This window comes from Branchiostoma floridae, chromosome 16 (genome assembly GCF_000003815.2).
Source record: "Branchiostoma floridae strain S238N-H82 chromosome 16, Bfl_VNyyK, whole genome shotgun sequence".
Taxonomy (NCBI): domain Eukaryota; kingdom Metazoa; phylum Chordata; class Leptocardii; order Amphioxiformes; family Branchiostomatidae; genus Branchiostoma; species Branchiostoma floridae.
Genome location: NC_049994.1, coordinates 15,213,170 through 15,234,818, shown reverse-complemented (window position 1 = coordinate 15,234,818; position 21,649 = coordinate 15,213,170). Strand labels below are relative to the sequence as shown.

The following is a 21,649-nucleotide window of genomic DNA, read 5'->3' as shown; positions in this document are numbered from 1 at the left end:
GTATGATTATTATGTTCCTTAACAGCTGCCAACATGATGGTGTCTTCTGATGGGGCACATCTTATATACTATTAGATATATTTATATTGCTATTGTCTGAGTTGAGGACACATTTAACAAAGGAGCATGGAACTTTTTACATCAAATGTGTGTTACTACAAGTACCACTCTTATGTTCCCTACAGCTGCCAACATGATGGTGTCTTCTGATGGGGCACATCTTATATACTATTAGATATATTTATATTGCTATTGTCTGAGTTGAGGACACATTTAACAAAGGAGCATGGAACTTTTTACATCAAATGTGTGTTACTACAAGTACCACTCTTATGTTCCCTACAGCTGCCAACATGATGGTGTCTTCTGATGGGGCACACCTCAAACTGATCGACTTCGGGATGGCGCACACCATTCCTGATGGGGCGGACTGGGTGGAACCACAACGGAACGCCTTTCCTGAGGTGGGTGCTGCATAGGCCATGTCTGATCACTGATATGGCTATGATAATTCTTTCCCTTGTTCAGTCATTGTAACATTTTGCCTCACTTGTTTACAAGATATCTTTTTTAAACTCTGTAAGTAAAGCCAGCTCTTTGATTGTGCGTATACAATATGTATCTTGTCACAGATTACAAGTACATACAATTCTGTGATTTTGTAGAGTATTAAGTACAGTACCTAGGAAACAGATTTTGTATTTTAAGTTTTGTTTTTTGGTACATACATGTAGACATTGTAAATGCTGATACTTTGATTAAGAAGCTTGTTTCATAGTATTGTAACCAGGACGAAAATTGTACACTGTTTCTAGAGCTTGTTTTCCTTCCCCCCACGGAAGTATGTGCACTGTAGCCTTTTTGTACCAAATTTGGATCATTTCAGGGTTAGGCACCAGGGAGAAGGTTTTAAGTATTTAGTTTTTTTTTCAGGGCACCCAAACTCACATGCCTACAGAAGTGGCGGAGTGTAAGCCTCACAACTGTAAGGTGGACGTGTGGAGCGGCTGCTGCGTGGGACTCCACATGCTGAACGGGTGTCACCCATGGATACGGCGCTACAGCCACGCAGCCACGCTCCTGCTCATCGTAAGTGTTACGTTTTAAGATCATCCCACACACATTTATCATAATTTGAAAATTCGTCTGTGTTGGACTAGTTCTTCTGGATCTGTAAAAGATGTGAAAGTTGAACTGCAAATTGTCATGTTGTGTCAAAAGCAGTTACTCAAGAACTGGTTGCATTATTGACTGCTTTTTGGTGTATCTTGTTACCTGTATGTCTAACCTTTATCAACTTATTAATCATGATAGTCTTCATCTTCTGCTTGGGTCATGTTGGTGGTGTGGAAAGATCCAAATGTGGTTACTAGTACTTTGCACAGAAAGAATTCATCAACAGGTTCAACTTGGTACTTTGTAATTATACAGAGAGAATAAACATGTTCAGGTTAAGTTAATGGTCATATATAATGACCTTGCATGCATTGTTTATAAGTCACAAACATTACAAATGAAAAATATCATCATAGTTATTAAAAACAATAGATACACCCTACATGTAGTATTTGCAGTTCTGAATTGATTTGTCTTATGTTACAGATTGTTAGCAAGGCTGAAGAGATCAAGACAGAGATTCCCTCGTTGATCCACGAGAGTTTCCAGAGTTTGCTGCGCTGTGGTCTGGACCCCAACCCCACCACACGCCCCTCTGCTGCCGCCATGCTCACCATGGCTGATGATGCACTTACTGAAGGTTGGTGAAGTTGATGTCCTTCCGTCATGTATATGGGTGGTGGCCATCTCTGTTTCTATAGACCATTGTGCATACAGACTAGTCCATTGGTATTGAAGTGGCATTTTGAAATTGCCTCATCCCTCTTCTTAAAACTGGTGTTCATAAAACTCCCAGAGTTTTTTTGGTACAATGTCGTCTGCCTGTCATTATACAAACAAATAGTTAGTCTTTGGTTAGCTGTTTACGTCTACATTGAGAGCACTGGTTAAAGAATTGTGTACATGTATATCATTGCATAAAGAACACTAATATCAAAATTAATGGACATCATTTTCTATACGGTTGGAGTTACAAAGTATACAGGGTCTTTTATTCGGAGGAGCCTGGTGGTATCTTGCAACTTCAATTTGTAGGGGATGATCACTGCTTACATGTAATCTAGCCATGGATTGGTGATGATTGAAATTATGAATAACTGTTCTCTTTTGTAGGTATTTTTGATTGATAATGTTTGACTTTAATTTTCCTTCTATCACAGTGTACAGTGCAGTAGGGTCGGGTCCTCCCAGCCCGACAGAGACGTCCCCCCAGGACCTCACGCCCCCCTACTCCCCCCAGCTGGCTCCCCAGGCATCGGGGGGCGGGTATGGACCAACCACCTCCGAGCTGAGGAGGATCATGGATGATCTGGACCAGGATCAACAGGGTGAGAAACCACCTCAACAGTTCAATGCTGATGTCATAAAAGTTCTAATAGTGTTCAACAGACATGTTCAACTATGATGATAGTTCACCTTAATGTGCAGGGTAATCTGCTTGTATGACTGACATCATGAGCAATTTCTCGCTAACGGTAGAGTCCCTAAGCAAATGAAAACAGTTGAGTGACTATCATATGTTGTGTTAATATTTCCCAACCAACCTTAGAAAAACCTGCAACCCTAGCTTTTTTTGGGGGGTGGGCCAAAATCTGTACGTAAAAACTACATCCTATCTAATGAAGGACAATGCATCAGATTCCACAGATTTGTGCCCATTAGGCACAAAATTTAAGTTTGGCATAAAATATTTAATTGTCTCAGTTTTACTAGAATTTTGGCCAAAGCCTTAAAAGAAAATGATGGAAAAAAAAAAAGATAATCCTTACCTGCCGACCCTAATTTTTTTCATGACTGAAACAGGAAACATCACAAATTTTCCTAGGCCTAATCCAATCTAATCTCATCCAAACAGGACCCTCCCAACCTGAGGATCTCCAGGAGCGTTGGGACAGCGCGACGGACGTGATCGTAACACCCGAGGAGCAGGGTGGCCAGGGGTACATGCTGCTGAACAGGGGTGGAGGGAACAGCCATGGGGAGGGTGCACACAGGAGGGAACAGCCCTATGGAAGTGAGTGAATTTGTTGAAAGCTCCTTGATTTTGTGTATTGAGAGTCCTAAGACTTTTCTCACGTCTTGAATATCTAAGGTAAACCTTGGTAAGTTTTTGTTACTATAATTGGTGTGAGGTTTTACTTTCCTCAGAGGTCAGAGTAGGATTAGGAAGCACTCTTTTTATTGACACCAGTTCGCCTTTATCCATGAGGTAACCTATATCCGTTGTTTTAACAACAAGGTATCAAAGGATATCAAATCGACAGATAGTGTCAAACTGCAATATATTTGGAAAATACTGCAATTTCAAACTGTCAAGTTGATACCCCTAAATATCCTGTTTTTAGACACAACGGATATAGGTTACCCTGCGGATAGAGGTCAACTAGCCTTACAGATTTATCATGTCTTTTTTGCCTGCAGCTTTTTCGTTCTTGTACAATGTACAATGTTTTGGTTTCATTCTTTTACAACCATAACACTTTGTAAGTCTTTTCGCTTATGTCATATTATCGAGAGATCTTTCCTTGGGTGTTTGTTCTGTGCAACTTCTAGTTTAGTAGTGTGGGCTCAATTTGAAGCTCTCTCTTTTGATCTAAGACAATCTTTTTCATTCGTAGAACGGTGGTGATGTTTGGCAACATGGCAGGCCTGGATTTCTGACTCACATGCACAATTGCAACTTTCCTCAGGTTTCTGTTTTTATCATCACTTACGCTGGTGGGTTCTGTAGCATGGAGAGGCAACCAACCTATGCTGCAAATAGACTAATCCTCTCCCATGTTCACAGCTGTAATATACTGGACTAGCCCACTCAACTATAGGGGTGAACTTCCACACACTGGTGGAGGATACAGCAAGAGCATTTTCAAGGTGTAAACCGTCTGGGTTGGAACTTAAGGCTTGTTTGGAGCAGAGCTGTCTCCTGGACCCTTCCCTCCCTCTGTCCCTGGACAGAAATTTGTGTGTTGCAACGAAAAAATTCAATAAATCCGAACTTCAAGGCATGAATTGATGATGAAATATGTTTTATTAAGCTTAAAATGACAGATTTAACTACAAAAATTAACAACATGGGCTCCCACAGAAGGAGTAGGACAGAAAGAAGGTAAAAGCTGGAGACAGGTCTGGTTTGGAGTGATGGTGGCTTACAAGTAAAGAAACATTGGCTTATGAGTTGCTTTCTTGCTTTTCAGTTGATGACGAGGGAAGCGTGACCCACCCAGATGTAACCCAAGAACCTCAAAACACCCAGGATGTCACAGTGGAAGCTTTTCCTCCAGTGAGCTCCATGGAAGACTGTACCAGTGGCGAAGCCCCTAGTACAAGCTCTGCAGATACCCATTTGACCGAACAGCGACGTCTCACACCAGAGGGAAGACTAGATGTCACAGCGCAACAGCAATGTCCTGACACAGGGCACAGCCTGACGTCACACAAGATAGAAGACCCTTCAAACCAGCTCCTGATGCTGGACAAGTCAGCAACCATCTCACCCCAGCCTCTGATGATTCAAGATCTCCCAGCAGATACCATAGTAGAGAAGGCCAGCAACAAAGAACTGGATAACGCAACTCTTGATGTACTTCCAACCAACATCCCTGGGCAAGAGAGTCAGCTAGAAAGTCAGCTACAACCACAGTGTGCTCTTTCAGAGATTGTGACCTGTCCCTTACAGGCACAAGAAAGCAAAGAGCAGCATATGACAACAGTCCCTGCTTCAAAACTTCTGACCCCAACCAAGAACCCTGGGCAAGAACGTGAGCTACAACAACAGCGCGCGCTTACAGAGATGGTCACTAGTCCCTCTCCTCCAGAAAGCAGAGTCAGCTACACACCTGAAGAGATGGTCACCACTCTACCAGTTCCACAAGCAGCCTCCCTTGCACATGCAGAAACCAAACTCGGCAGTGCATCAGTTCTCCAGGTGCGTCAGAACATCACCCCACCTTCCCTACCTGGCTTAGGTGCTGGGGGCAGCCTGTTCCACAGTGGAGAGGAATCCATGGAAGACATCTACCTGGCAGAGACTGACAAACACAAGATGCCGCAAGTGCTGCAAGGTGTGCAAGGACTCACAGGTAAGTTTTTCATTCATTTCAGTCCTGTTAAAGTGTGATTCACAGAAACAGACTTTGTCCTGCTATTACACTTTACATTTTAATCTTAATTCAGAGCTAGATAGTGGCAGTAAATTCGTGTGTGTTATTGGGGGGAAAATATTAGTGAGGAAGCCATGACAATCCTAGCGTGGTATGAGGTTGTGCTCCCCCCCAGAAAAATTTTAAAACCTTTACCTCCTAAAGCCCTATTTCCTGCATTTTAAGGGACGAATTTTGATGGCAGAATAAGCTAAGTTTACTGACATTTGAAAATGAATGTAAGAATCTGACGTCCTATTGTTTTCTTCACGTTACAGCAGATGGCATGGCTGTGACCGCCACGATTGAAGCTGTGGCCTTGCAACCTGCAGCTGGTCTGCAGTCCCTACCTGCCATGATGCACAATGTGCTGTTTGCCAACACTCCAAACCCCCCTCCCACCCAACCTGCTTCCCTGCAGGCCTTCGGGAATCGATCCCGCGTCCGTCTGGCCTGTGCCTTCTCCCACCCCCTCCACACCCCAGACGAGAAGGAAGAAGTAACTGCCGCCCTCAACACCACCCACCCAACAGCAGAAATGAACAACCCCTGTCCACAAACCCCTCCAGAGTCACCCCTAGTGGCTGCCAGCTCGCCCAGTACGGAAGGGTCGCTCACGACCCAGGGTAGTCCGAAGAAGGGGTCATTGTTTGACCTCGAGAGTCCAGCAGATGCCCCCCTCCCCACCCTAGAGAGGAAGAGTTCTGGTGGAATTGCCAGCCGGACGTTGGCACGTGAAGCGTCCCGTACGTCAAGCCAGAGTGTAGAGGAAGTGGAGGAACAGCTCTTAAATGGTGAGTTTATCTTTGGATGGCTTTATATTATATCACAAAGTGTTGATGTGATTTTGATCACTTGAGTTCAGTGTTATCCAACGATTCATTTGTACCACAATTTGATATCACTACAAATAAAGATGTGCATCTTTTTTTTTTCCAGAGAAAAGAAAAAAATCCATAATGATGTGTTTAATGATGTAATATTTAGCAATTGGATAATCATTTTGGAGTTTCCAGGATTTTGTATTTCTAGCTGATGTCTTGTTTGTCATTTTGTTCAACCTGCTGTTCAGACTGCTTAGATTTCGTAATGAAGGCCAACTTTTTTTTTCGGTCAAATCTTTTTTTATTCGCACGCTCGCATAAGTTTTGGGATTCGCAGAGGATGTAATCCATCTAATCAAGTCAACATGGCCTTAAGTTTAAACAGATCTGATAAAATACCGTAAATGCAGAAACTTTCGCGGTGGTTTAATGTTCGCGGTTTTGGCGGTGGTCGCTTCCCCGCGAACTTAAAACCACCGTGAACATTTTTCCATGGCAGTAAGAGACTACAGTGTATGGTGAACTTAAAACCACCGCAAAAAGTCCTTTTACCCGCTACCGCGAAATTAAATCCCCGCAAAATTAAATGCATTTACAGTAACAGCTTGTTTTCCTTGTGTTTAGAGTTCCTGATGGCCCGGTTGCAGGAGGTGGATGATCTGGATGAGCAGGAGGAGCTGATGGAGAGGGCGAGTCAGCTGTCAGCATCCTCTTACCTCGGGGGCAAGGACCAACCAGAGGTATCCTTATTGTTCTGTATAAATGTTGCAGTAATTTTCAGAAACTTTTTCCCTGCATGAAAAAAGGATCCCGTGTTTTTTAAAAAGGCCACTAGGAGACCCAAACCTATAACACTTACTTTCTGTCCCTAGTAGTAAAATCATTCTTTATTCACAGATAGAGATAGCATGTATGCTAACTCAAAGATCACGGCCATAGCGTGTTTATAATAACTGTATCAAAACTGGAAGTTCTGCAGCAGTAATGTATCAAGCGTAAATGTATTTATTTTGAGGTCCCATCAAGACTTACCCGCATACCAAATATGAAGACAAGCCATGCAGGCATTCTTGAGTTATGTTGTTCGAACAAAAACATACATAGATACAAACCTGCCCTCCAAAATGAAGATAATACTCATCTTAAATTATGATATTTCTTTTCATGTTCTGAAGGATCGAGTGTTGGAGTACGGTACCTCGTCCGGGGTGGAGTCAGGAACCCCATCGCCCTCTGACCCCCAGAACATCATCTCCAGGACTATCTCCAGTAGCTCTGCGGAGTCCAGTGGCTCTTCAGGTAATAGCACTTTGTGATTGCACGATTTTTATTTTCTTCTAAGTGATTAATGCTTTTTATTTTCTTGATGGAGAAATTAATATGACCACCCAGAACGGATCACAATGACCAGGTGGCATTTTGAGGTGATCACTAGTACATGTACAATGTAGTTCAGGTTGGACATAGACACAAGCATGAATAATCTATACTGTAGTGTATGTGATCACCTGCCCACTTAGACCAGATTTTATTGGTCCCAAGTGGTTGTCTAGGCCAGTTTTGACTGTATTTGAGAGTTAAAGTGAACTTGGTTGGGGTGATTAACTCAACTAGATGGTGATGAATTGTTAAGGTGAGACTTAGATGTCTCTGTTGTGTTCTACAGGAGTGCTGGTGAGGTTTCTCGATCGCGGCAACACCCTCTGCCAATGCCGCGTGAAGCCTGCCAAGACTATCGTAGAGCTGTGCGAGGGAGTGGCTAACAGCATCCAGTCACACGACGGGTTTGACCGCTTCACCATCGTTCACACTGATGGAACATTCATCAGTGCCGACGCCACCGTGGGAGAGCAGGGGTCATGGGTCGTAGGTCAGGAGCTGTCTGTGGAGGTCGTGGCGGTGGCTGGGGAGAGCTGGAAGTGGTGTATCAATGAGCAGTGCATCCTGGAGTACCAGGGGGAGGGGGAGAGGATGTTTCCCTGTTTTGATTGAGATTTCTTGTACCTGACATGTTGACATTAGTCAATTAATCAGGCTTTAGCTTTCCTCACTGGCTAAAATGGCATTTTGACTTTTCCTTGTTTTCTCAGTTATGAATTAAGAAAGAAAATGTAGTTGTAGTTACTAGAAAATGATTGTTTCTGCCTGATTTGAAAAAAATCATCCGTCTTTCAAAAGAGACGTAAAATGAAGTTCCATGTTTGCTGAGGTGCTTCCAGCACGTTAAACTAGAATGGTTAGGAACCACTCCTTGTAAAATTACCCTGCTACAGAAACAGCACTTTACTATTCTATACATATATATATTCTATAGATAAGGAATAGGAACTACTTAATGAGCAGTATGAAATACACAGGAAACATTGTCTTCATTGCTATATATGAGATGGCCTTTTTTTCAGTTTCACTTGTGATTTTTGTGTACATTCAATTGAAATATAAGATTAGTACTTAAAATCTTTGTGAAAGATTTTTGATAAAATATAAGGAATAGATTGAATTTGCATGTCTGAAGATTTTATATATTATTACCTTTTAAAGAATGTAATGTATTTGGAATATTATCTGAGTTGGTGATATAAAATATTAGGCATTTGCATAGTGGTACTGTTACATGTACCTCTTGTGATCTCTTCTGTGTGTAAGTTAGATATTTAGTATGAAACTTCACTAATTTGGCCTTGCAGTGCAAGTTGCACAAATATATCTCATATTATTTTTTTCTGTACTTTGCATTGGGCTACAGAGCTTACACGATAATGGTGCCCCTATTTGCATTTCAGGGATTGTTTTTAGAGAATTTTTGACACACAATTATAAAAAAAAAGACTGTTTCAAAGCTTATCTACAAGTACATGTAAATACAAACGAGAACACGCAGGTTTTGTGTACGGGATATACATTCCCTGAAATGCAAAAAGGGACATCAAGATGTCTCTACATTATTTGACATGAGACCTTTGTTGGTAGAGAATTAAGATCAGGTGTATGAATAGATGTGTTAGGATAGAGATTGTTTTTAGCTGGCATAATCATTGCGTCTTTGGGATGAGATCCCAATCAGTCTCTTTTAAAAGAAATTGTGATGAGGATACTAGGAATTTGTAATTGTGGTCAAAAATTTATAAATTCTGAGTTTCAAGTCAATCCATTGATCTTGGTGTCAAGAACCTAAGTTGAAAAGTTCTGACTGTCTTTTAAGCGGATATCTTAAAGTTACATTACATAGCAGTTTTGTTACCGCCCCACTTCTAAGTGGTGACTAACACTTTTTGTGCGTTAGATATTGCCCAGTATCACTTAAAAGTTACACGTTACATGAAAATGTGGTGGCGTGTGTTGTGGTGGATAGCTGTAATAACCATGACTTTGTAGTCAATAAAATACACAGAAAATCCAAATTTGTTCATTTAATTTTACGACTCTAGTGATCATTTAGATTAAGGCAATAGGTTTAGGGGTCCAGAGTATTTTGTCAAGTCAGTGTGACCCTATGAAGTACAAAAGGTGAATGTCATGTTTGGCCCTTTGTGTTTCTGCATTCTAATATTTTCACATTGTTTATTGAAATTACATCCAAGCAATACAGAGTTAACACACATTATTGCCGATTTTTGGGTTATATGAAACATACAGGTTGAACATTCATGTAGAAATAATGCATTGATACATGTACACTAAAACATACACATGTATGACAGACGGTAGATCAAACAGTATAAAACCTAGTAGAAAAGCAAACTTCACAACAGAAGAAAGAATATAGTAAAAAGTTTATCAGGTCAGAGGTCAACTATTTTCACATCCCTCAAAAGGATCTGTTGGAGACTGATTAGTATAAATGATTAAAATTCCAGTTCGTATTATAAGATTAGTTTCTGACTAAGGCAAAACGACGACCCTGAATTTAAAGAGATCAATTAGCTGTGAACAAAGATAACATGGGAACACAGGTTGGTAACTAAATTAACTGAAATGGCGCCATACTTCGTCTTCAGGTTAAGGTCGACTGCAAAGAAGAAAAGGACAGTATAGGTTGTCTCCGCATGTGGCTCCAGTTGCCCCACGTGTTAAGCATTTGTGCTAATTACTTTTTTACACAATAGTGAAAAGAGATTACCAGTTTGTGAAAGAATTTTAAATATTGTACATCTGAAGCAGTGGAAGACGAGATTACCAGTGTGTGAAAAAAAAATGTAAATACTGTACAGCTAAACAGTGGAAGGCGAAACAAGTGTTCATCCAACCAAACCAAAAGAGTCACTTTGTTTAGAGAAGACATATCCCAATTTCCCCACATTCAAAGACGAACAGAAAGCCAATTTTCTCTTGACATCGCAGAACCCACAAATCTTAGAAAATGTGGGGCTTTTTCTCTCCCTCTGCTTCCAAAACAGAAGTCAAACCCAACCTGCTTAGAAATAGCCAACACTATATAGTATTAGAGTAGAATATTGTTCATAACTGTCCATTGTCACTTGTATATCTTCTATGTACTTGCATGTATCAGCCCTCGGGTATGAACTTGCAAATAAACTTCTTACTACATAATAGGTATCAAGTAACAAGACCTTCAATGTGTAAACATGTGTAGGCCAGTCAAAAAGCACATACGTGTATTTTTATTATAGAACTAGTTTCACTTCTAATACAAGCTACACTTTCTTATGAATGTGCTCTTGGGAAAAATATAAGGTCGTGACGAATCTCGAGTGAAAATAACCTGATTTTACATTCGCTTATGACTTTATTAGTCAGTGCCCTCACTACGAGGCCGGGAGAAACACTAAAATCATGACCTTGACTTACCAACTTCACAGATAAAACTATTCCTTGACCAACAGCGCCCATCGTTCCATTTATTTCCTCGTGTTGCAGGCCAGTACGTTCCACATTCCTCCTTGTATCCACCATAATTATTCGGCTGCCCTTCACCCCAGTCGGTGTACGACAGTTCTCCGCCATCTACGTAATTCCACGAGCCATCCCTACGGTCAAGTCCAAAAAAGAAATAGGCATTCCTGTTCGTAGCGTTCTTCAACTCGATAAGAAAGTCGTTGGTTGTGTTGTCGCGAGGCATAGCCAGAGTGCCGCCGTCAGCTTGGCAGGTCGCCAAAGCCTCGTCGTAGTTATTTTCTCTGTTGTAGGCACGGTAACACAAGCCGGTCACACTGCAGTCAAAAAACGTTATTATAGATAAGTCGTAAAAGAAGAAATACCAGACTATTTTCATACTCATTTGTGCAGCAGCTCTGGCGGGAAATTACTGAGCGGGTCTGGCTTGACTTTTTCGCAAACATATCTCAGTGGAATGGTTATTAATCGGATAGGTTATACTTTGATTATAAATTAGTATGTGGGTAGGTATCTTAACCTTGAAATGTTTAGATTTTGGGCCCATCGGCAGCTTGTTACAATACTGCGGCATAATTTTCGGTTTTGATATCTCGAGTTCTTAACATGCTATGGTCGTAATATTGTGTGGTAGAGAGCTCTTGGGGCAAGTAGTAAGCGGTCGAGGTTTAGTTTCTGAGTTTAAAAGGGAATAACTCAAGAAGGGGTCCACGCGTACGAATTGTCATGACTTTTGGTCTGTAGAAAGCTTAAGTGATGTTCGATATAATAAGGTGGTAATCATGCAAATCGGAATCTATTCTGCATAATCAATGAGGAAATTTTATAAACTGTTCCATGATAGGACTATTCAAACATGTGGCATATGTAACTGAGAATGAGAATAACATTTATAGATGGGAAATCATGCAAATGAAGACCTATTTTGCATAATAAATGACAAACAAGCTAAGTACAGGTCGTAGCAATAAGGCACCATTTGATGTAAGAAAATGGTATCATACTACATCTACAGAGACTACTTCATGCTAGTACGCTGTGTCGAATGTTTGTAATTTTTAAGTATTTCTCCCCGTTGTAAGTATTTTTTAGTAATGTATGCTCGAAATTATCATGGACCTGAAGTTTCTGTACCGGTACCCACTCCTACTGGGCTCCCCTTTACATGCATCGCACGCTGCGACAATCTGTTCTTGAATCATGGCATACTAGACGTACAGTTGAAGAAACGATAGGAGTTTGGACCCGCTAGCGTGTTTCATTGATGTTACAGCAAGACTTTCGGTTTTGATTTTATAATTAGGTCAATAGGCCAACTTAAGTCTGATTGCAAATCAATCTGAATTTATTTGTGATCAGTGTGTACTGAAACTAACGCGAGCCAATAACGTGAAAAAAAAGATGGCCAAAGCAAAAAGTCTGATTTATCAAGAAGTTTAAAATGTAACTGAACATGCAACAAATAGCCTGGGGTGAGTATAAATGGTGAAATAGACATACAGTTACATTATTGTGATAACGGAAACGTCACTTCCATCTGTACGCCATTTACTAGAGTCTGACCTGTAATCTTGTAGACATCGTTTGCCCAAGTCCCGCCTTCGCCGCCCGCCCAACAGGATGTGGAAGGTCCGTACCTGTTGAAGGTGTTGAGCCCATCAGCAGACCCGAAACACTCCCCACCATACTGCACAGCAAACACTGGGAAACCACGATAGAGTGCTACCTGGTAACACTTCTCTATGGGGTTTTCACGGGAAAGGGGGCTGCCGTCTAGCCGTGCATCTGTCCCCTCGAGTGTCGGAATGGCGCGGGCAGATGTGTCCCTCCAGCAACCCAGGCTGATGTACTCACGGCTTTCGCTTCCTGTGTCAGGAAGGGGGTATTTCGGTACTTAGAAGATTATGCTTATGTGTTGTACATGCTATGGTCGTACTTTTTGAGTGATAGCTAGCTCTTTGGGCAGAGAGTAAGTAGTAGGGGTTTGGCCCCCAAGCGGTTTTTTAACCGCAGGAGCCCGTTTAGTTTTATCATTTTATATTTTGAGAGAGAATAACCCGTGTGATGCTTGACATCATTAGATGGTTAGATGTAAATCATAATTTGATGTGCATGAAAATCATAATTTGATGTGCATGATCAATGAGAGAATTTTATAAACCCATCCCGTTCCATGATATGACTATTCAAACATGTGACATATGTAACTGAGAAAGAAAAGAACCATTAATATAGATGACAAATTATGCAAATGAATTAGTAGACCTACTTTGCATAATCAATGACAAAATGCTATAATTCCATAATGGTAGATGGCGGGAAATTCATAATTAATACCTAATTGAACATGCAGAAAATAACCTGAGGTGAGCATAAATGGTAAAATAGACACACAGTTACACTATTTTGATAACGGAAACTACAGATCCACTCGTACACAAGTTACTAGAGTCTGACCTGTAATCTTGTAGACCTCGTTTGCCCAAGCCCCGCCTTCGCCGTCCGCTAGACAAGCTGTGGAGGATCCGTACAAGTTGAAGGTGTTGAGCCCGTCAGCAGACCCGAAACACTCCCCACCATACTGCACAGCAAACACGGGGAAACCGCGAGAACGTGCTACCTGGTAACACTTCTCTATGGGGTTTTGACGGGAACCGGAGCTGCCATCTAGGCGTGCATCTGTCCCCTCGAGTGTAGGAATGGCGCGGGAACGTGTGTCCCTCCAGCAACCCAGGCTGATGTACTCACGGCTTTTGCTTCCTGTGTGAGGAAAGGAGCAGTTCGGTCATTGCCAAATGGATTTTTCCACTCTTGCTCTCGCATAAAGCCAGAACGACTTACGCTAGAGCCACCAAATATTTGGTGAGATTTGCTAAGATTTAGTTGAACAAGTTCTTAAATTTTGGAAAATTTTCTTTTTTTGTGTTGCCATGGAAACCATTTGTTGCCAGGCTTTTGAGACGAAAATCGCCAATTACGCTTTAATAAACGATGTATTTTTCCTCGTAGTGACCGATGGCTCAATACTTTCGCTTGATAACCAAGGAGGCTAGTATTTTTCACGCTTATTTGCTACATTACTGTTATTTTCTTACATAAACAAATCTTGTGTTATGTAGAATATCTTTCATAAATGAAGATGAATAAATTATGCTAATTTGATGACGTCATTGGTCAAAATCCAAGATGGCGGACCATATGACCAGATCAAGAATAACTAGATTATTGTCCCTTACCATTTGTACCTACCTAGCATTTTTCATAAAAAATTGTGTAAATGAACATTTTTAGTCTATGTCCATTGTCTTTTGCGATTATTTGCTGAAAAAATGTATTTTTTAAAATCCAAAAGCCCAACTGGTATTCTAGATATGCATATTTACGTCATATAATATCATAACAGCGTCAAATTTCGTAAACTTTTATGTGTACATCATTTTCTGAAATTTAGTTGTTTAAGATTTACAGGAGTTCGAAGGGACGGGCCTTCAAAATAACTACGCCCCCCCCCCCCCGTCCCAGATTGACCTACAAAGCCCGGTCTGAATACAGAATAGGGTTCAACTCACCTTTACACACATCGCGCGCTGCGGCAATCTGTTCTTGAGTCATGGCGTAGTCGTACAGCTGTAGGCAGGCGATACACCCCGCGAAGCACCGATCATCTCCGTTCTTCGCCCCCACGCGTACAGGGTGCAGACTTGCAACTTCGGCAACTCCGATGTGTAGTTCACGTGCCAGTTCCCCGTTGCCCCAGATGGATGCCATTCCTGTTTCGTTGTCGTAGGTGCAGCCCACGTAGTTCCACGAGTTCAGTTGCAGCACTCTTGCAATTACGAAAGGTGAAAAATATCCATCTCTGCCTACCGGTCTGCAACAGACAGGGATAACACCATTCAATTTAACCATGAGGATAAGAAATCGATATGAATCTAAGTAAAAATGTATCTTTACACTCGACAAGCAATTCAAAGAAATCAACCTGAATTTCAGAATTTTGTTGTTGTTTGTACCTGCTTAAAAAAGCAGGCACTGTTTTTGGTAGGGATCACGATTTGGAGTTTGTGATTCCGGACAAATATCTTTAGAACCTCTGGATGGATTGCAATCACATTTACTATGGGGATAGATATTAGCCATTGTGCTTTAGCGCGCATTATATATATATATATATATATAGTTTTATTGCACAACAATTGTACGGGGTACAAAGTATGGCATCTACATAACTACAGTTCTATAACTTAACGCTTATCTAACTAATACAGAAGTTGTAGTATGGGATAAATTTCTTACAGTTGTTGGAGGCTTTTACAATCATTGGAGGAATTTCTAATGTCTAAACCTTCTTTGATATATTTTCCTATATCTGTCATGCAGGGATTGTCACATGTCATGATGTATTTGAATTTGCACTTCAGGTCCATCCAGATAAACTCTTGTGTATAAGATAGCCTTGTGTACAGAGAATTTCGTATATCAGAATATAGAAGTTTGCTGCAGTTTTGTGGTCCGTTTAAAAAAAAATATGTACACCCCTTTTTGATAGGAATAGAGTGGTCCCAGTAATTGATACATGAATACCACTGTGTGCGGGGTGAATAACTATATACACAGTCGGGATATGAAGCCAATCGCGTAGCTACACGGATCCACAACTAGTAGAAAGAGTAACTGTGACCATCCCTGTCACCTCTGTATGGAATGAACCATTATATATACATTAGGGATATGTGCAGGTGTAACAATAGGAAATAAAAAGGAAATGGTGAGGTCAATAGAAAGCTGTAATTTTGGATCTCACCGTTTACCATGGGTAGATATATAAGAACAATGATAGAATAATCTTGCCAAACGTCAAACCATATCAACCCCACAACACACCGTACGCACCATCACAAAAACAAAAATTCATGCAGGTTTGAGTTTTCAGACTCTTGTTTGTTGTTGTAATGTTTTTTTCGAGTTCTTGCACAAATATTTTTGGGAACTGTCTCACCAGTGTAGAGCAATGGGGGATAAGTATGTTTGATGAAGATGATTATAAACAGGGAGTGGATAGAGAACGGTAATTCGTCTGGTCACTAAACGTACCCAGCCTTCAACAGGCCTACCCAATAGGGCCTCTTCACGCTGAAACAGAATTAGCAGGAATCAAGCAGAACCATCCGGAATGTAGAATTTGCGAAATTCTTGCCACATTCGGGTGGGAATTCCAAATGGACCTAATATCCCCTTCACATAAGAAGACTGAGCCGAAATGCCGTCAGAATAACTATTCTTTGTATATTCCTGGGTATTTGTAGTGCATTTTAGACATTTTCGCTCAATTCCAGATTTTCTTTCGGCCACATTCTTGCAAGATTTTAAGTGGCTTGCTGTTTCGGTTCTCCATCGAATGAGATAAGAATGTTTCGAATAATGTTGGAATGCCGTAGAATTCGGTCATACATCAGTTAGAATGCACTTTCAATGACGTTCGATGTTTCTCCACTTCAAATGCACCTCGAAAGTTTTGAGCATGTCAAAAACATTCGGGACGGCCCCAAGAATGGGCAGAAATATCTGGAACGCATTGAGAATTTCTAGAATACTCAGAAATATACAAAGAATAGCCATACTGACGGCATTCCGGCTGATTCCACTTCTCGTGTGAAGGGGCCTTAAGGGAGTTCAGGGATCGTAGAATTCGGCAAACAAAATCGGGAAATCGGGACCGCGTACCGGTAGACACTTAATTGTAACCTCTACTAGGCTCCACAGGTCGCTGGAAAAATAGTAGAAATTGGCCAAATAAGGCAAAAAACACACCATAGGACTTAGATAGCCTAGGAGTACCGGCCGTCCAATACTCCTAGGCCAATTAACTCCTACAAGGCTTTTATTCCTAACTTTGGCAAAGTCCTCTATTCGGACAGGCGGGGGTCTGGTAGAAACTAACTAAAACGTACCGCAGCTGCAGTTCCTCTGGTAACAACTGCCAAAAGTGCAGTGCCCAGTGCCAGATATTGGGGTTGGTCCCGACGTAGTCGAAGATCGGTCCAGCCTCTCCGGTAGGATAGACGTGTGCCAGTATGGTGAAGGAGTAGCGCACATCCAACTTGCCATTGTTGGGAATGTCGATGTAGGAATTTGCAGTTCCAGAGAACAGGAAGGCCCCGTTTGCGTCACCATACGGACCTGTGGCTAACTGGGTCCCCGTTGCTGTCCCGTCGTTTCCGTTTCCTGTTATGTCTGATGCTCCGTACCGTGCGTTCAAGGGCCACAAACCTACCGCGTCAGTCGCAGCTGCAGGTAGGGCTGTAGTAGCTGAAACTGAGATTTATTTGAATGTTCATTTATCTATTTTGCACAACAAGAAGCTGCATAATACATGATACGATAATGCAATAGTTACGGGTGCAGGATAGAAAAATCTCAACAGAAATTATAATCAAACACTATATTTTATTTATTTTATTTCTGTAATCTTTATCCAGGGTGGTCCAAGCTCAGTGCTCTTGCACTGCTTTTCAGTGGAGCCCTGCGTGTTACATAAAAAGAAATTAAACATATTCATCACAAACATAGGCAAACATAAATAGACAGCAATAAATGAAATGATTAAATAACAATGGTAATGAAACTGATGTAAACAATAATACTAATCATAACAATATATGCTGCTAGTGATGATGATATCAATACAAATGATGAATGAAAATAATGGTACGAAACTAAAGAAAACAATAATGATAATAACAAAATAAATACTATCAAGTTGTCATTTTCATTGGGTGGTCAGAGGTCAGGCTAGCCAAGCCCTGCATTTGGTTTTAAAGGTAGATTTTGACGTGCAGGTCTCCACTACAGGGAGTCTGCTACTTTACCGGTGACCAAGGTGACAGCCTTCCTGGCACAGCCTTCTTTGTTTGTGGAAGAAGAGCAGGAAACCGAGCAAAAACAATTCTATGTTCCTCTCACATGATTGTAAACACGAAATGTAAAATGTCACTGAAGAACCAATCATACCTTGCGGCAGGGTGAAGGCAAGTCTCTGTGACAAGGAGTGTTCCCGGATGCGTGCAATCCGCAATATCGCCTGGTCAATCTTAGCCTTTACTACTGAGATCCGTCCTGGCAAGGAGATGTTGTAAAGACTAAACTTAGAATTGTCTTACACACCATAATAAGTTTATTGCAAACAGCATGAAGAAGTTTATAAAAGGAAAGGGGAAAAACAGAGTACCACCATCACAGAGGAAAGTGGAATGAACACAGGACATGTCTTTAGAATGCCTGTGGAAAGACACGCTGAAACAGGGATGCACTGTACTGTTAACAGGACAAAGGAAACAGAAAGTGGCGAAGACTAATGATTATTACAATTGTAGCTCTATAGACATATGCTACAAATGGCCCTCGACCAACTTGGGGTTAACCTGAACGAAGCAAAAACTCTGGCCCCAGACTGGAGAATACTTGGTGCCGAATTTACAACTAGGTTAATATTGGTGGTAACAGAAAGTTGTCGGAACGTAGGCTAGGTATAAATAATTGTGTAGAAAGAACTTTGTTAAATGCTAACTTAAGGTGGACCTACTGACAAGAACAAAGCTGACGAGAATAAGAGATAGTCATGCCTTCAAGCACAAAATAAGAACCGTTAGGGTAGACCTACTGACTTTTCAACTGCGCCGCTTCCTGCTTAGTAATACCGTACACATTCGGGCTTGGCCACATCACCGCAAAGTACAGGAGAACGAAGGCCTTGCTGTAGGTCCAGTTTCCCATGTTGGCCGTTCTTGGGCTAAGAATAAGGAATACAACGTTGACAGTTAGGCGGCTTTGTTAACGATGATAGCTTACCGAAGGTGTTGTATCTTTTGAAGTGGTTTGGTTTTACCTGTACCATATGAATCAGTGAGATTTATGTATTGGATTTTACTACCAAGTTCACATAATGTAACGTATAGATTCTATCTCTAACATTCCTGGCAGTCCATAGCGTCCGTAGGAAAGTAACGTTCCCCAATCTGTAAAATGGTTTAAATGTGTACCTGACTTCGGTTGGGGAGGTAAAGGCGGTGGAAGGAGAGGGATGGGCTCATGGTACTATAGTTCACTGCCCTTATGACCTCGAAAAGGCTTTGGGACCTTGAACTTTGACCTAACCAATTAAAGATGACTTATTAAAGTTTTAGGACCTACCTTGTCTACGAGGACTTCTCGCACCCGACCAACTGTATGGCCAACTGAAGGTCTGGTCTTATAGTGTAACGGATGAAACAACGTTTAAAGTCTATGTAAAGGCTAAAGTCTATAGCAAACATTACTAATCTGTTGTAACTGCATTACGTGAATACAAGGGCTTTTAGCGTAAGGTTGACTGCAAAAAAGAAAAGAATGGTATCTGGTGTCTCCACATGTGGCACTAGTTCTCCCACTCTCAATAAACAGTCCTTATGAATTTGTAATGACGTTTTAAACGTTGCTACATACATTGTACGTTGCAAGAAGACCCGACATAAGATAGTCATGCAGGGGTTCGACAATCTTTATAAATTTGTTAAGGTGGAAATTATGTAGTCTTCACCAAGAGCAGTATAACGTCAGACTTTCAACTCAGGGCGTTTGAACTATAGGCTTAAAAACCCTTCCATTATACAACACGTCCACACAAATTGAATTTAGGATGTGTTTACGATGCCTTAACAAATGGTTGCTTGGCATTGAACCTCATTAACAGAAATATGTGGCTCTCCTCAGAGGCACCTAATTTCCATTGAATCAACGTCTAATGAGTGCATTGTTGCTTTAAGCTGAAAGCCTTGCCGACATTAACGCCCCTTTGTTCACGTTATATAGTTACAACAGATAAGTAATGGCGTTTTAAACGTTGTTACATACATTGTATGAGACAGAAGGATTGTATGTTGCACAAAGATAAGACGTCAGATGTAGTTAGTAGGGGTTCGTCAGCACTCCGACCGTCCGTGTAGAGAAGCCCTCAAGGTAAGTCCTGGAAAGTCATCCTTGAATTGATAGGTAAACGTTAAAAGTTCGATTCCCAAATGCTTTTTAGGGTCAAAAGGGCAGTGGACCATACTGTCCCATCCCTCTCCTTCCACCGCCTATCAAATTTTACCTCCCTAACCGAAGTCAGGTACCTGAGCGGAGTGAAGAAAGTTGCATTCCTTTCCTATGCTACGCAAGGTCTAGCCAGGAATGTTAGGAATAGAACCTACATTCTGTAAACTTTGTAGTAATAGCCTGTAAATTGCCTTGATTGTGTGGTTAACGTTATCTTTCTTATTTTTAGCCCAAGAACGGTCAACATGGGAAACTGGACCTACAGCAAGGCCTTCGTTCTCCTGTACTTTGCGGTGATGTGGTCAAGCCCGAATGTGTACGGATTAACTAAGCAGGAAGCGGCCCAGTTGAAAAGTCAGTAGGTCGTCCTTAGCGGTTAACGAAGTTCTTTATATGCACAATGTTCTACTGCTCGAAAAGGCAGATTTCAACAAGTTCCCAACTTTGTGCACGAAGGTAAAACCTGACGTGTCCTCACCGTGGGCACGGGTTTCCACGGACTGCCTGTTCCCGCGTGCGCAATGTTGAAAACATGTGTGCACAATAGGACACGCGAAGAGTCCACGCGTCCCCACTGTTGCACACCTCCCGTGTCGTGAGGGGAATTATCGTCTACAAAGCGGAAATCTGCCTTTTCGTGCAATGTTCTTTCCTCAGACTGCCAAACTATGGAACTCTCTAGCTCGATGATAACTGTTTACCTCCTATACACAATTTTCAAGCCTTCAAAAAGTGTTCACCGCTATGTTTATCTCCTAGCAAAAGAATTTCCATCATGAACTTAAATTTCGCTTAGATTTTTATAGGAAGATTCTAACATTATTCTTTACGACATTCACTAGGTCTGATGTTAGAGGTGAAGGCTAAGATTGACGGGGCGATGGAGCAGGTTGCGCGCACCCGGGAAGACTCCTTGTCACAGAGATTCGTCTTTACCCCGCAGCAAGGTAAGAACCCTGAGTGTCATGTCCCTTTTTCTTTATGTTTACCTTTATGCTCCGTTTTTTCTCGAAACAAATACGGTCAATAGTCTAGACCAGACGGCGGTCACCATGGTTACTGGTAATGAAGCAGGCACCCTGTGGTGTTTAATCACATTATGTAGCAAGTTTATTAGGACAGAACAAGAGGGGCTGGACATCCTATACATGTATATGAATGTGTTTAAGTATAGACTACTAAGAATAAACAGCGTAGTTTGTTTGGCTACAGTTATACCATGTGAAGGTAAACATTACTTGTTTTCTAGTTTAAAGACTTTTTTGTCGATTTATTGAAGGTCTGCTTTGTAACCTCCTTGCTGAGGGCAAGCATTTTTCCTGTAGCGTCTGCATGCAGGTGACAGAAAACAGGAAAGGGCACAACCCGCCGTATGTGCAATTTCTCCGTACCTTTTGTTAGGAGGCTACGTCCGCTACGTATTTTTGAAAACGTTCAGGCTGTACAGGGCAGTCACGTTGCCCGTACTGGCACGTACGGGGGCGAATCCGCAGCCCGGTGGCACACAAAGTTTTGCCTGCACGTAAAGTTCTACGGCGTGTCTGCGCGCTCCAAAATCCGCCAGATTCCCTTCGAGTTCGTACGGAGGCGGTACTTACTACTTACGGATCCCAAAAGATTGCCCACGTTTTGGCACGTATTTGC

At 41.6% G+C, this 21,649-nt stretch overlaps 2 protein-coding genes across 2 annotated transcripts in view; both read left to right on the top strand.

Moving 5' to 3' along the window:
- The first annotated feature begins 349 nt into the window (after positions 1-349).
- Positions 350-9,480, top strand: LOC118403368. The gene is made up of 10 exons (XM_035802069.1): positions 350-464; positions 934-1,089; positions 1,603-1,756; positions 2,277-2,444; positions 2,972-3,130; positions 4,311-5,195; positions 5,534-6,049; positions 6,704-6,819; positions 7,255-7,378; positions 7,746-9,480. Exons 1-10 carry the CDS (start codon positions 354-356, stop codon positions 8,069-8,071), a joined length of 2,715 nt encoding a protein of 904 aa, XP_035657962.1. The 5' UTR covers positions 350-353; the 3' UTR covers positions 8,072-9,480.
- A 10,409-nt stretch (positions 9,481-19,889) lies between these two features.
- The window catches only part of LOC118403452, an 8,761-nt gene continuing 7,001 nt past the window's right edge, over positions 19,890-21,649 (top strand). Inside the window, exons 1-3 of the mRNA XM_035802168.1 lie at positions 19,890-19,927; positions 20,235-20,359; positions 20,848-20,952. Coding sequence (XP_035658061.1) covers positions 20,251-20,359; positions 20,848-20,952 — 214 coding nt within the window. The 5' untranslated portion in view covers positions 19,890-19,927; positions 20,235-20,250. The remainder of the gene's footprint in view (positions 19,928-20,234; positions 20,360-20,847; positions 20,953-21,649) is intronic.

Coding starts and splice junctions, on each gene's coding strand:
- LOC118403368 (XM_035802069.1), top strand. CDS start 354: ATGATGGTGTCTTCTGATGGGGCACACCTCAAACTGATCGACTTCGGG. Junction 465..933: donor AACGGAACGCCTTTCCTGAG/GTGGGTGCTGCA, acceptor TTTTTTTTTCAG/GGCACCCAAACTCACATGCC. Junction 2,445..2,971: donor TCTGGACCAGGATCAACAGG/GTGAGAAACCAC, acceptor TCATCCAAACAG/GACCCTCCCAACCTGAGGAT.